This window comes from Nicotiana sylvestris, chromosome 3 (assembly GCF_000393655.2).
Source record: "Nicotiana sylvestris chromosome 3, ASM39365v2, whole genome shotgun sequence".
In the NCBI taxonomy this organism is placed as follows: domain Eukaryota; kingdom Viridiplantae; phylum Streptophyta; class Magnoliopsida; order Solanales; family Solanaceae; genus Nicotiana; species Nicotiana sylvestris.
The window spans coordinates 40,913,058-40,929,527 of NC_091059.1; the positions used below are offsets into that span (position 1 = coordinate 40,913,058).

The 16,470-nt window shown below is 39.9% G+C and overlaps 1 protein-coding gene across 1 annotated transcript; it reads right to left on the reverse strand.

Moving 5' to 3' along the window:
- Positions 1-12,629: 12,629 nt before the first annotated feature.
- LOC138887273 (uncharacterized) lies at positions 12,630-13,804 on the reverse strand. The gene is made up of 4 exons (XM_070169001.1): positions 13,514-13,804; positions 13,174-13,404; positions 12,993-13,127; positions 12,630-12,833 (listed from the first exon to the last, which is right to left on the reverse strand). Exons 1-4 carry the CDS (start codon positions 13,802-13,804, stop codon positions 12,630-12,632), a joined length of 861 nt encoding a protein of 286 aa, XP_070025102.1.
- Between the last annotated feature and the right edge of the window lie 2,666 nt (positions 13,805-16,470).

A 16,470-nucleotide genomic window follows, 5' to 3' on the forward strand; every position in this document is an offset into this window, starting at 1 on the left:
TCACAGAAGCGGAAGGTATCCGTAGGTGCTCTCCCACATGTGCGGAGCTTGGAACGTAGAAGCTGACCCGCAGAAGCGGGATTTGAGCCGCAAAAAGTGGCTGGTCGGGAGTTTAATGAAAATTGGCAAAATCGGGCTTTCTTCCGCAAAAGCGGGGCCGCAGGTGCGGCTGGTGAGTCCGCAGTAGCAGAACTGCTGGACAGAGTTATAAGAACGAGGGTTAGTGTATTTTCTTCATTTTTGGACCTTAAGAGCTCGGATTGAGGCGATTTTTGGAGGGGTTTTCACCTAGATTGAAGAGGTAAGTGATTTTTGATCACTTTTGTCCACGTATTTTGAATACCCATTGATTATTTCACCTATTTATCATGAATCTAAGTTAGAAATGGGGGATTTTTGACCCATGTATTGGAGAGTACGATTTGAGGATTTGAGGGTCGATTGTGGTCGGAATTGGATCATTTTAGTAGGTTGGACTCGTTATCGAATGAGTATTCATATTTTATGAATTTTGTCGAGTTCCGAGGCATAGGCCCATAATTGAATTTTTGAATTTGGTTAAAGAACTTAGCTTTATCGTATGAGATCAATTCCTATAGCTTGTATTGATTATATTAAGTTGTTTATGGCTAGATTCGAGTAATTCAGAGGCCGATTCGCGAGACAAGGGTTTGTTGATGCATTGAGTTGCATGCTTTGATGAAAGTAACACTTCTAAACTTGGTACTGAGGGTATGCATCTCTAGATTACGTGTTATATGGTTGGTGTTGAGGTGACGCACATACTAGGTGGCTGGCGTGTGGGCATGCATCGTGGAGTTTATGACTCGGTTGATTGTGTGGTACTGTGTAGTTACCTAATCTTGTTTCTATCCATGTAACTTCTACGTGTTAGAGTAATTGAGCTGTGATTTATGTTAGAAATCCTGTTTAGCTTATGTGTTTATTCTGTTGAGACACACTATGGTCATTACTATTGAGTTAATTGCTTAAGTTGTGATTTTGTACTCAGTCATATTCATTCATTTACATATTATATCTAAGTATCTGTTATCATTCACTGTTACATCATGTTATCATTGTTTGGGCTAAGTGATATGAGATATGTGAGCCCTTGAGTCTGGAGAGATTGGTGACTAAGTTGGGACCGAGACCTGTGTTATGAGTGATGTTGTTGATCGGTCTGCATGCCGCAGCATGACATATTGGCTTTATATATATTATTATTATAGATCGGGTTGCACGCCACATCAGGCCTTATAGGCTTTATCTATTATTATGGGATCGGGATGCACATCGCATCAAACCATATTGGCTTTATATTAGTGCTTGGGCAGGATCTGCCCCTCCAGAGTCTGATATACCAGCAATGAGCATAGGTACCTTACAATGCTGAGTGATTGAGTGTGATGAGTGAGAGTTAAGGAAGACAGATTGAGTACTTTGAGAGTGTGAGTACCAGAGACTATCACTGCGATGCATTGCATTTGACATGCATATTTGACATATAATCATAAAGATGCAACATTCCTCATGCTAGTTGTACTTGGCACATTTTATCAGTGATTGAACTTTAATTATTGAACTCGAAAGCATGTCTACATTTCTGCACTATGTACGAACTGATTATGGAGTTTCTTGAATTTTTACTGTCATTTCTCCGTTATGTCTAGACTGTCATTATCTAGATTCAGACTGTATCTCTTTGAGTTTGTCACTACTTTCAGCTCAAGGTTAGTCCTGTTACTTATTGAGTACATTGGGTCGATTGTACTCATACTACACTCTGCACTTCGTGTGCAGATCCAGGTACATCTGGACACGGCGGTTGCTAGACTTGGTGCAATATCTGCTTGGAGACTTTTGAGATAGCTGTTATGACGTCTGTAGACCTCGACTCTCCATCTTTTCAGTTTGTTCAGTACTGCTCTATTTTCCAAACAGTTGTATTAGAGATTTAGATTGTGTTGACACTTAGTAGCTCATGAACTCGGTGACACCAGGATTTTGAGATTTTGTAGTTGAGTCACAATTGTTCTTATTGGTCATTTATGATATTTTCATTGTTAAACTTATTACATCATGCTTTTAATTTAAAATGGCATAGTTATTTTGTGATTGTCGGCTAGCCTAGTAATATGATAGACGCCATCACGATATATTGAGATTTGGGTCGTGACAAGTTGATTTCAGAGCCCTAGGTTACTTAGGTCTCACGAGTCATAAACAGGTTTAGTAGAGTCTTGTGGATTGGTACGGAGACGTCTGTACTTATCTTTGAGAGGCTACCAAACCATTAGGAAACTTTACTTTCTTGTATTCTTGTCATGTGGATTTGTCGATTCCGAAAACTAAACTTCTATTATTCTATTATCTCACAGATGGTGAGGACACGTGCGACTAGATTGTGCGGATGTCCACCAGTACCACCAGTGAGGATCGTGGTAGAGGCTGAGGTGTAGTTCGTACAACAACTAGAGCAGCACCTGTGGAGCCCCAGTTGCTCCAGCTTAGGAGATGATACCATATGTGGTTGAGCCGGTAGGACCAGCTCAGGCACCAACTATGCCCATTGTGATTCCAGGCCTTCAGGAGGCTCTAGCCCAAATATTGATGGTATGCACTAGCCTTGCTCAGGCGGTTTTTATCCCGGCCGCACTAGTCACTTCTTAGGACGGGGGAGGTGCTTAGACTCCCGCCGCCCGTACTCCAAAGTAGGTAGTTCATGGGCTTTAGACAATGGGGCTACTACCTGCCTAGCTAATTGTAGCTGCTCAGACCCAGGTTGGTCCACATATGAGTGACAAGGAACAGAAGATACTAGAGAGGTTTGGGAGACTCAGGCCTCCAAAGTTCAGTGGGGCTGAGTTAGAGGATGCTCCGAATTTCTTAGGCAGGTGCCAACGGATCCTTCGCACGACGGGTATTCTAGAGACTAGTGGAGTCTTATTTACTACTTTTCAGCTGTCAGGTACAACCTTCAGATGGTAAGAGGACTATGAGTTGAGTAGGCCAACCGGTGTTGCACCACTTACGTGGCATGAGTTCTCAATTCTCTTCTTATAAAATTTTGTTCCATAGACCCACATAGAGGAGTTGCGTAGGTAGTTTAAGTAGCTACACCACGAGGGGATGTCAATTACTAGTATAAGATGAGATTTTCAGAGTTGGCTCGTCATGTGGCATGGTTAGTCCCCACCGAGAGAGAGCGGATTAGGAGGTTCATTAATGGCCTCAACTACGGACTGCGCTTCATTATAACTCAGGAGATTGTATCAGGTTCTAGGTTCGACGAGGTGGATGATATTGCTAGGCGCCTAGAGAAGGTTCGTATTCAGGAGCACAAGGAGAGGGAGGCTAAGAGGCCCCGTGATTCAGGTGGTCTCAGCAGTGCCTCACCTGGAGGATAGTCCCACCACAATAGGGCTCGTCCTTATAGGCCCACTCAGATGGCTCGTCTGGTTCATCGTGGTGCATTATCTAGCCATGGTTTATACAGTGCTCGTCCGAGTCAGTAATCTCTTAGTGCCCTCCCAGATCAAAGGTCATCCCGTGCTCCATCAGTTTAGGGTTCATCGGCACCAGGTCTTTCTAGTACTTATTCTAGTTCTTGGGGTCTAATTCAGTCTCCACCATCAATGACGTAGCGGAGTTGCTTCAAGTGTGGAGATTTTGGACATGTGAGGAGTTATTGTCCCCATATCTTGGGAGGTCCAGTTCAGCAGAGGGGTTAGGTTATGACTTCTATACCAGTTACTTTACCACCCACTCAGCTAACTCGGGGTAGGGCTCAGACAGCTAATGGTTGCCCTAGAAGGGGAGGCCGATCAGGTGGAAGTCAGGCTCGATGCTATGCTTTTCCCACCGAGCCAGAGGCTGTCGCTTCAGATGCAGTGATCACAAGTATTTTCTCGGTATGCCACAGGGATGCTTCCATATTATTTAACCCCGGTTTTACGTATTCATATGTATTATCATATTTTTCTCGTTATTTGGATATGCCTTGTGAGTCCGTAGTTATTCTTGTTCATGTATCTACGCAGTGGGCGATTCTATTATCGTGGACCATGTGTATCAGTCGTGTGTGATGACTATTGGGGGGTTTGGAGATGAGAGTTGATCTTTTACTACTTAGTATGGTTGAATTTGACGTGATTCTAGGCATGGATTGGTTGTTCCCATGTCATGCTATTCTGGATTATCACGCTAAGACCGTGATGTTGGCGATGTTGGGATTGCCTAGGATTGAGTGGAGAGGTTCTCTAGACTATGTCACTAGTAGGGTGATCTCATACTTGAAGGCCCAATGGATGTTTGGGAAGGGGTGTTTGCCATACTTGGCCTTCTTGAGGGATGCTGGGGCTGAAACTCCTACCATTGATTCTGTTCCGAAAGTGCGAGACTTTCCGGATGTGTTTCTGCAGACCTATCAGGCATGCCACCCGATAGGGACATTGTTTTTGGTATTGACTTGGTGCCAGGCACTCAATCCATCTCTATTTCTTTGTATCGTATGACACCAGTAAAGTTGAAGAAATTGAAAAAGCAGTTTCAGGAGCTTCATGATAAGGGGTTTATTAGGCCTAGCGTGTCACTTTGGGGTGCACCGGTCCTGTTTGTGAAGAAGAAGGATGGCAGTATGCGGATGTGCATTGACTAAAGGCGATTGAACAAAGTTACAATTAAGAACAAGTATCCTTTGCCGTGCATTGATGACTTATTTGACTAGTTTCTGGGAGCTAGAGTGTTCTCTAAGATTGACTTGAGGTCTGGGTATCACCAATTGAAGATTCGAGACACTCATGTTCTAAAGACGGCATTCAGGAACCGCTATGGTCACTATGAGTTCCTTGTGATGTGTTTTGGGCTGACCAATGCCCATCAACATTCATGCATCTGATGAATAGTGTATTCTAGTCATATTTTGATTCGTTTGTCATAGTATTCATTGATGATATCCTGGTGTACTCACGTAGCCTTGAGGATCATGCACATCATGTGAGGATTATACTACAGACGTTGACAGAGGAGAAGTTTTATGCTAAATTCTCCAAGTGTGAGTTCTGGCTTGATTCAATGGCGTTCTTGGGGCATGTGGTGTCCATCGAAGGGATCAAGATAGATCTGAAAAAGATTAAGGCAGTTCAGAGTTGGCCTACACCGTCTTCATCCACTGAGATTCAGAGTTTTCTTGGCTTGGACGAATATTATTGTCGCTTCATGGAGGGTCTCTCGTCCATTGCTGCCCTTTTGACTAGATTGACCCGGAAGGATTCCCCATTTAGGTGGTCTGATGAGTGTGAGGAGAACTTTCAGAATCTCAAGACTGCCTTGACCATAACTCTAGTACTAGTTTTGCCTTCAGCACACAGGTTGAATTTGTCACGACCCAAACCTATGGGCCGCAACGAGCACCCGGTACCTTACTCAATCGAGTACCAACATAACATATCTTTCTTAGTGTACTTTCATTGGCAAATGGGCCAAATGTGCCGTCACGGTCTAACCAGAATAAACATAGAGGAATACTCAATATAGGACGATCCAACCATATATACAAACTTATACATGTGATATACGGGCCTATAAGGCCAACATAATCATTTGTATACTCAAAATATAGGCCAGAAAGGCCATGCAAGCATTCGTATATATGACATCTGTCTACAAGCCTCTAAGAGTATACACTTAACATAAGGGTCTAAATCATACTGACCAAACAAGCAACTCCGGAGCAATGGAGTTCACCAACATCTTCCGCTGAGCTGATAGCTTATTTGAAGGACTCTAGACCTATCTATCGGGACCTGCGGGCATGAAACGCAACATCCCCAGGTAAAAGGGACGTTAGTACGAATAATGTACCGAGTATGTACATATATAAGTACATAATAGACATGGAAGAAATATAGAGTAAATGACTCAACCTGTAAGTTTGGATAACTCTGTAAATCATGAAATAATTATAGTGTCATGCATATGAATATGAATGTCATGTCGTGAATATGTACATGTTTCATAACATCATCAGTCCTCTGAGGGCATCCCATCATATAATCTCTGCCACTGTGGGCAAAATCATCAATGCATACCAGCTGATCAGGTGATGGTGCGTATATAACGCCATAACCTTTCCCATATCCCATATATATGTGTATATATATATATATATATACGCGTATATAACATCATCTGGTCATGGGTCAATGTACATGTATAAATACATGAAATGCATATGAAATACGTTAATAAAATCTCTCGGTACGTCATAACACCATTATGCCTCTGATTAATACCATGAAATAAACTTTACCAACTTACATATTTTTGAGACCCATGAATAGATGATAGAATAATATGACATATGGGAAATCAAGAACATAAGCATGTCTAGTATTTCTATGAATAGAATCATTTATGAAAGTTGTGCATTTGCTCGTTTCGTTCGTGTCGTGTAGATCATGCCAAAAGAAAGAAGGGATAGCCTTAACATACCTGAACCGATTCTCTTAGAATTTGCAATTCACGTCTTACAGAATCAACAACCAACATTATATATATTTGGTATGGAATTGTTTTACTTCCTAAACCCACTCTCTTTATATAAGAGATACACATGAATTCACATTGTTTTGGTATGGAATTATTTTGTTCTTTGAAGAACTCACGATCAGCCCACTCTTTATAAGAGATTCAATTCAATTCTTCATCTTTAATCTTTTGTTACTAAAGAGTAAACATCTTACTAGTTGTAGGAAACCACTAGTGTGTGTGGCCCATTTAGTGGATGACTAAGCCACCTTAATCCTCCAAAATGTGCCATTTATGCAAGACTTATGAGTCACCTTAAATAAGATGGGGTGCTGCCACGTTTTTGGGGGTGGGATTTAATCTTTATCCCATAATTCTTAGTTAATTAGGTAATATCCCGTTACCCAATAATTGACCAATTATATGATCCTCGGGTGTGATTCAGATTGAATTCTGGACTTGTGAAATTACTGGTGTGTTCAATTTTGGGGTCACCGCACCTGCGTGAAATTGGCCGCATGTGCGAAGCCAAAGAAGGGACCATGGGGTCATAGGTGCGGCCCTACGTGTGTTGGGCAGTGGTCGCAGGTGTAAGGGTAATTCCACATATATGAGCCCGCAGATTCGACGAAGCCTCCACAGATACAGATTTTTGGTTAGAGGCTTATTAGTCGCAGACGCAGAAGGTATCCGTAGGTGCGCTGCCGCATGTGCGGATCTTGGACCGCAAAATCGGACCTGCAGATGCGGGATTTGAGCCACAAAAGCGGTTTTTTGAGAGTTTAATTAAAACCTGCAGAAGCGGTGCCACAAGTGCGGCTGGTAAGTCTACAAAAGCAGAACTGCTATACAAAGTTATAAAATGAGGCTTAGAGTATTTTCTTCATTTTTGGACCTTGGGAGCTCAGATTGAGGCGATTTTTAAAGGGGTTTTCACCTAGATTGAAGTGGTAAGTGATTTTTGGTCATTGTTTTCCATGTATTTTGAATGCCCATTGATTATTTCACCTATCATGAATCTAAGTTAGAATTGGGGGATTTTTGACCCATGTATTAGAGAGTATGATTTGAGGGTTGATTGTGGTCGAAATAGGTTCATTTTGGTATGGTTGGACTCATTATCAAATGAGTATTCGGATTTTATGAATTTTGTCGAGTTCCGAGGCATAAGCCCATGGTTGACTTTTTAAATATGGTTAAAGAACTTAGCTTTATCGTATGAGATCGATTCTTATAACTTGTATTGATTATATTAAGTTTTTTGTGGCTAGATTCGAGTCATTCGAATGCCAATTCGCGAGACAAGGGTTTGTTGGAGTTTTGAGTTGCGCACTTTGAGATAAGTAACACTTCTAAACTTGATACTGAGGGTATGAATCCCTAGATTGCGTGTTATATGATTGGTGTTGAGGTGACGCCTATGCTAGGTAACGAGCGTGTGGGCGTGCACCGTGGAGTTTATGACTCGGTTGATCCTATAGTACTGTGCAGTTACCTAATCTTGTTTCTATCCATATAAATTCTATGTGATAGAGTAATTGAGGTGTGATTCATGTTAGAAATACTATTTAGGCTATGTGTTTATTCTATTGGGACCCACCGAGGTCATTACTGCTCTTGAGTTAATTGCTTAAGTTGTCATTTGTACTCGGTCATATTCATTCACTTGAATATCATATCTCAATCTCTGTTGTAATTCACTATTACATCATGTTATCATTGTTTGGGCTGAATGACATGAGATATGTGAGCCTGTGAGACTGGAGAGATTGATGATTGAGTTGGGGTCGAGAGTCATGCTGTGAGGTTGTTATGGATCGGGATGCATGACGCAGTAGGTCATATTTGCTTTATATATGTTATTATTATGGTCAGGCAGCATGCAACAGGCCAGACTTTATCTATTATTATGGTATTGGGCTGCACGCAACATCAGGCCATATTGGCTTTATATTAGCGCTTGGGCATGATCCGCCTTTTCGGAGTCTGACATACCTACAATGAGCGCAGGTACTGTACAATGCTGAGTGATTTAGTATGATGAGTAGGAGTTGAGGCAGACGGATTGAGTACTCTTTAGAGTGTGATTACCTGAGACTATCACTGTGATGCATTGCATTTGACATGTATATTTGATATGTACTCATATAGATGTAACATTACTCATGCTAGTTGTACTTGGTGTATTTTATAAGTGATTAAACTTTAATTGTTGAACTCGAAAGCATGTTGTACGAACTGATTATGGAATTTCTTAAATTTTTACTGTCATTTCTTATCACGACCCAAAATCCAACTAGTCGTGATGGCGCCTAATACAACCCAATAGGTAAGAAAATTAACAATAAAACAACTCAAATGCGAATTTCTGAAAAATAATGACGAAGTAACTGAACTTTTATTCAACTCCCTAAGGATTGGTAATACAAATCATGAGCTTCTACGATTTAGAGTTTGCAAAGATAATATTTAATAAATACATCATCTGTTCAAAATATACGTAAACAGATTTATAAATCTAAAGCTAATAAGAATAAGAAGCAACTATAGTCGGAACATAGGTATATCTTCAAGGCCAGCTCCACCATACACAGCAATATCAGCTCCAAAATCTGCACGCAAGGACAAAAGTGTTATGAGTACAACCAGCCCCATGTACTCAATAAGTAACAAACCTAACCTTAGGTTGAAAGCAATGATGAGCTCAGGAGAAGGTCAGAGTCCAACACCAAAGGCCAAGAATAACTCGTAATAATATAATAAAAACAGTGCAAGTAATAACTCAAAGATATTATGTTCAGCTCGTTCACAGTTAGGGAAAAATAAACATGCTTTTAAGGTATAATAGTAAAATCCAAAGCTTTCACCGAAATCACAAAATATGAGTATATAAGGAAACTATGATTTCCCTAAACCTTTCAAAAACCGATAAGATATTTTATTATCATATAACATGAGAAAAGTACATCTCTGTGCCTAAATGTCAATATGCATGTCAAGCCATGAACGTCACAATACCTTATAATTGTCACGACCCAAATCGATGGGACGCGACGGGCACCCGGTACCTTACCCAATTGAATACCAACGTAACGTATCTTTCTTATTACATCATCATATACACGTGACATACGGGCCTAATAGGCCAACATGATCATTTATAAATTCTAAACATAGGCTGACAAGGCCATACAATTATTCGTATACATATTTGTCTACAAGCCTCTAAGAGTACATAAGTATCATAAAGGTTGGGACTGAGCCCTGCCATACCAATCTACATGTCCTAATTAACTAACCAAATAAGCAACTCCGAAGCAAATGGAGCGCACCAACATCTTCCCCTGAGCTGATAGCCTACTTGGAGGGCTCTCGACCTATCTATCGGGACATGCAGGCATGAAACGCAGTGTCCCCAGGCAAAAGGGATGTCAATACGAATAATGTACTAAGTATGTAAGGCACATAAATAATTACGACATGGAAGAAATATAGAGTAAATGACTCAACCTGTAAGTCTGGATAGCTCTGTAAATCATGAAATACCTATAGTGTCATGTCGTGCATAGGTACATATGTTCATAACATCATCAAGCCTCTGAAATGCATATAAAATACGTTAATAAAATCTCTCAGTACGTCACAGGCTATTATGTCTCTGATCCTGGACTGATGTCAATTACCTTACGCCAAATTCAACATAAAATACTACAGGGTGCAACATCGTCGTAGTTTAATACTGCGAAGCATAACATTATCATAGTATAATACTGCGGGACGTAGTATCGATGTAATATTGTGGGGCGTAACAATAACATTAGGAAATGTATCTCTATGCCTACATGCCAAGTATGCATGTCAAATGTAATGCATCACAACGATAAACTCATGTACTCACACAATCAAATTACTCAATCTCACTGTCTTACACTCCTACTCGTCATATTCAATCACTCAGCACACTCAATCACTCGACCCACTCAATCACTCGACATTGTATAGTACCTGCGCTCACTACTAGTATGTCAAACTCCGGAGGGGAAGATCTTATCCAAGCGCTAATGTAAGCCAACATGACATGCTACGACGTGCATCCCGATCCTATAATGAGTCAACAAAGCCTGCTGCAGCGTGCAACCCGATCCCATAAACAGCTGTTGCAGCGTGCAGCCCGATCCTATAAGCAACTGCTGTGGTGTGTAGCCCGATCCCATAAATATCACTCACAATTTAGCCCTCAAGCCCCAACTCAATCATCAATCTCTCTAGTCTATCGGGCTCCCCCAATCAGCCCAATAATGATAACATGATGTAACAACAAATGATAACAGAGACTGAGATATGATATGCAAATGAATGAATATGACTGAGTATATAATTGCAATTTAAGCAAATAACTCAATAGCAGAGATGACCTCAATGAGTCCCCAACAGAATAAGCATATAGCCTAAACATTATTTCTGACATGATTCACAACTAATATAATCAACAAGTAGGGAAAACATGGATGTAACAAGATATAACAACAAAACTGATAGAATGTAAGGGTCCACCAAACTCTACAGAGAACCAGGTTCTCTACCAAATTCAACAGTACACACACACACGGTAGTAAATAAATGACAAGAGGAATTTTATGTGGAAAATTCCCAGCTCAACGAGTTTAAAAACCACGACCTACCCTTGTAGGATTTCAACTTCACTACTGAGCAACTTTTAGATTACAAACTATGCAACCTAGGAATTAACCTCTTAATCCCTCACTAACTTGTAATACTCTATTACAAGCCACTTTGTAATAACTCTATTACAAAGACTTTACAACATGACTAACTCTAGCCAAGATTCAAACACTCAGGTTTAAGGTTTACAAAAGGGTTCCTATAGAATGCTTCTAAATAAGATAGATAGGAATTACAATTGAAGAACTATTACAAAGTTACAACTCAACTAAGGACATATAATGACTTGATGTGGGAACTGGTCCGTAGTTGATTTGTTCTTTGTTCTTGAAGCACTTGTAACTTTCTTGTTGGATTGTCACGTGAATGTGCTTCTGAAAAGTTCAAGTGAATATGTTTTGCCTTCCTTGATTGTATATATACATGTGTGAAATCACTTACAATAATGCAAGCAAGGTAGGTAAAAATTCTTCCCTGAAAAGTTGACTGCAGCACTATTTTTGAACTGTAGCGTGTGCAGGAAATAGCTTTCCAACTGGACAGTTGACTTCGCATAGTCTCCTCGGGAACTAGTTGGGACCTATTCCCTCAGCTGTTCCTTCCACTCTGAAGAGTTGAATCATAACCCACGCTGAATCCCAACCTGGAACCTTGTGATCCTAAGGTCTTGTAAATGTATAACATGTTCCTTATCTGGTTCTAGATAGTAAGTTTGTTAGATTATCAAAACATAAAGCAACGTACTTATGACCAAATTACTTGTAACCTATCAATTTCTCCCTTTTTGATGATGACAAACTCATAATTGAAAATCCTAGAAAGAACCACATAGAATCAGATTGTAAACTAGAAGGATCTTATGTTTCCCCCTAAAACCCTTCCCCCTTAATCAGTACCTAAACCTCTATGAGTTCCCCCCGAATCATTGAGTTTGTATTTATCCCCATTAAGATTATTATTCATTTATGCTCTTTATTATTCAATTAAATCTTCCCTCTTTTGGCATCATAAAAAGCACAGAACAAGTAAGTAGAATAAAGAAGTCTAGCGTAGTTAACTCATGCCACATGTGTACACACAACATGATAGAAAATAGAAACAAAAAATAGTAGCATAAACAGCAAAAAGGAAATCACTTTCATTAACCAGATTTGGACTTTTACAAGAGGGAGCAGAATCATTGTTATCATCCATAGTTTAAAACAAACAAAAAAACAATTGCTAGAAACAAAGAAAAACATCACCAAAAACAACTTAAGAAGATAGACATTGGAAACTGAACACTGAGAGGACATTCTTTAGGGGACACTGGAGGAAGGGGGCTTGGAAGAGGCAGCAAGGGTTTGGAGAACAAGATTCGTACGAGCATTCGCGGACATTTGCTCATTGAGAAGCCTTTATTTCAGGTCCTCCACCTATTTCCTGAGTTCATCATTCTCCTTTGTTAGGCGTCCAACTTCTGAGCTATGAGAACTACTAGAACCAAATGCCTCTTGTAACTGATTGAGCTGACTCTCAAGAATTGCGTTCCTAGCCTTCAACTTCCTGATCTCCTCTGTGGCACTGTTCTGAGCATTTATCAGTTGAGAGATAGTGGAAGTGCTTCCAACTCCTCTGACCTTGTCAATTCACTCACACTCCTCAAGGGTAGTTTTTGAAAAAGAGTATCTTTTACTGCCCACTTTGGCCTATCCCAGAAGTACTTTGAAGAACTTAAAGACCTTTGTGAAAAGAAAATGATATGGTATTCCAGGATTCCCATCCGTAAGGTTTTTTACCTTCTGCATATGCTCAATCATTATGGCAGAAAAATTGATGGAGGTAAGATTATCCAAGGCTTCCATAAGGAATAAGTCAGCTTTGAATGTGACAGATCTTCTCTCGGCACGGGGAAGCAATACTTTGTTAACCATCTAAAAAAGCAACTGATATACTGGAAGGAGTGCCTTCTTATTGCACTTGTTCCCTATGCTGTATTGCCTTGTCCTTGACAATGGCATTTCTAAAGTTTGATGTGAAGGCACCCTGATTAGATGACAATCCTTCGGCAGGAACTCCCAGAATTGACCCCAATAAGATAGAGTCCATCATTATGTCCACCCCATTCATCAACACACAGCTTTGATCACCCTCTATTGTAAAGAGGCTAGTATAGAAACTCCGTACCTCCTCCTCATACACTTTGGGAACCTTATTTATAAAAAAAAATTATCCATTTTTGAGAATCACAAATGTCCACTAATTGTCTCATCCCAGCAAGTTCTAGAATGTCAGAGGCAAATGTACAGCCCCACAGTACTTTCTGATTTCTCAACTTCTTTTTCTCAAAACTCAGAGTCTCACTAACTTTTTCTTTCTTGGTGGAACCAGGTTCCTTATCATCATCCATTTTTTTTACTGACTTTCGAATAGACTTTCCCTTCTCCACTAACTTTTTCTGCACAAGTTCACCAGATTTTTCCACTTCTTCATCATCAGACTTGTCACCACTCTCTTTCACTATCTTGTCACCAGAAGTTTTCACCAACTTTTCATTGGAAGCAACATTAACACTCTTGGAAGGACCTTCAGCATTTGTTGAAGTGTGCATTATAGATTGAGAGTGAGAGTGCTTCTGCTTCGAGAACTTGTAGGGTTAAGGAACTGTAACGACCCGACCAGTCGTTTTGAGTATTTGTACTTCACTCGATAGTTTGGGGGTGCGATTAGCTCCATATGATGTATTAGTACTTGTGTATAAAATTTGAGTTCATTCCGAGTTGATTTGATATGTTTCGGCATGAGTTTTTGGAAGTCGAAAGTTCTAAAGTTCATTAAGTTTGATTTGAGGTGCATTTCATCGTTTCGATATTATTATGTGTGTTTTGAGGCCTCGGGTAGGTCCATATTATGATATGGAACTTGTTGGTATGTTTGGACGGGGTCTCGGGGGGCTCAGGTGAATTTCGGATAGGCTTGGGTTGTTGCGCTCATTTTTCTTATGTTTCGACATCGTTTATTCAAGCTTAAATGGTATCATATTGAACAAATGAGCTCTGATTTCTATTTTGATTGAATCATTAGATTCGTATCATAGTTACGGGGTCATAGCAAAAAGAATCGTCAAATTTGGACATCGTATGAGAATTTTATGGCCATTTTACTAAGAATTGGGTTGCTAGATTTTTCAGATAAATTACAAAATTGTCACTGATTGCATATTTAAAAATCTGCACTATTTTCAAATATTGAAACCAACATATCTCCTTCAATATAAGGTCAAATGGAGTGATTCATGAGCCTAACTTGACTAAGGTTTTACAAGAAATCCATTGGAGGCATCAAAAGTGAGTTTCGAGATCTTTTGGCATAAGAAACGAGCCAAAACATTGTTAAAACGAGGGTTTTGTTCATTTAACATATTTTGAGTTGGGGAGCTCGGAATTGGGCAATTGTCGAGGAAATTTTCAGCATATGAATTGGGGTAAGTGTTTTTTACTCAGTTTTGGTTATATTTTGTGAATATATCTTCGATTTTAGCTTTTGGTTGATGAATTTTAAAGATGAAATTGGAGGTTTTGGCCAGAAGTTTTTCATATTATGAATTTTTGAGTTTTGAACACCGATTCAGAGTTGGATTTGAGTGAAAATAGTATGGTTGGACTCATAATTGAATGGATTATCTAATTTTGTGACTTTTGTCGGGTTTTGAGGCATGGGCCCATGTTGGGCTTTTTGGCCGATTTTGGGCTTTTGATTAAAGATTCAACTTTTTCGATTGGGATTGCTTCCTTTAGTATTGTTTGATGTATTTGAGTTGTTTTTGGTTAGTTTCGAGCCATTCAGAGGTCGGAACGCATGAGATGGCATTCTTGGAGCATTGCTTGGCTTGCTCGGTACTGGAATTTGCTTGTTAGAGGTAAGTAACTCTTCTAAACTTAGTGCTGAGGGTATAAAACCCAAAATTACATGCTATGTGATTGATATTGAGGTGACGCACATGCTAGGTGACGGGCATATGGGCGTGTACCCTGTTGATGGGTTTTCAATGTCTTAGCCTTATGCTTATTATATTTTGATGATCTAACAAACTTGTTGTGAAGAACCAGATAGAGAACCTGGACCACAGGATACGTTTCATATGAACTGGTCAAAGTCTAAAAATCAGTAAATGGATGAACGACCATAGGGAAGAACACAACAGGGACGTGGTGACCTGGTCCCTTAGGGTTCTCTAACACAAACAAGTCAGTGACTGTACGCAATCAATATAAAGAGGAACACAACAGGGACATGCTCCCTTAGGGTTCTCTAACATAAGTACAAGTCAAGTACACAACTGGAATGTAGCAGAAAAAAGAGACCATCTGGCAACTGTCATAGAAGAGGAACACAACTAGGACCTGGTCCGTTGGTGTGTCCTGTCAGAAGTACAAAGTCCACTAGCCAGCTGGAACACAACTGCCCAGAAGTGGCTGTGCAGACAGTACAACAGTCACTTCTCATTGGGAAGAAGCGAACACCAAGAGTTGACATCACTATCCATTGTGTTATCTTTTGTGTTAAAACAACCTAGTGCAAGACACACCATTCTTTGTGCATTCAGTGATATTCTCTCAAGAAGCAAAAGTATTCATCCGGCATTGAAATCACTGGTGTGTCAAGAACAAGAAGACAACTCCACTAAGGATCAGTTTCTAAATGATTTTATGTATATCCATAGTTGAGTTGTAATATTGTTATTTGTTTGTCATTGTAATTCCTAGTTTGCTTTCTTAGAAGCATTGTCTTAAGAACAAATCAAATTCCTAAACTTCTGAGTTTATGTTGTGACTAGGGATAGTCATAAGTTTAAATCCTTTGTAACTAGGAGAGTTATAGAGTGGCTTGTGGTGGTTGCATCACAAGTTAGTATGAAGTCTTTACAATAGGGTGTTTGCAAAGTGGCTTGTAATAGGTAGATTACAAGTTAGTAGATTTAAAAGCCTACAAGAGTAGGTCGTGGATTTTTGATCCCCTTGTGTGGGATTTTTCCACGTAGAAAATCTCTTGCCTTCTTTAAATTCAGTCTTTACTGCATTCTACGTATCATCTCATAGAGGACTAGGTACTCTATAGTTTGGAGGACTCATATAAACTAACAATTGGTATCAGAGCAGGTTTCTCCTATCAGGCTAACACCTAGAAAGGATCCTAAATGGCTGCTCCACCAAACTTTAAAGAAGGACAATCAACCTATAGTCCTCCCAGATTCAATGGTCAATACTATGGCTGGTG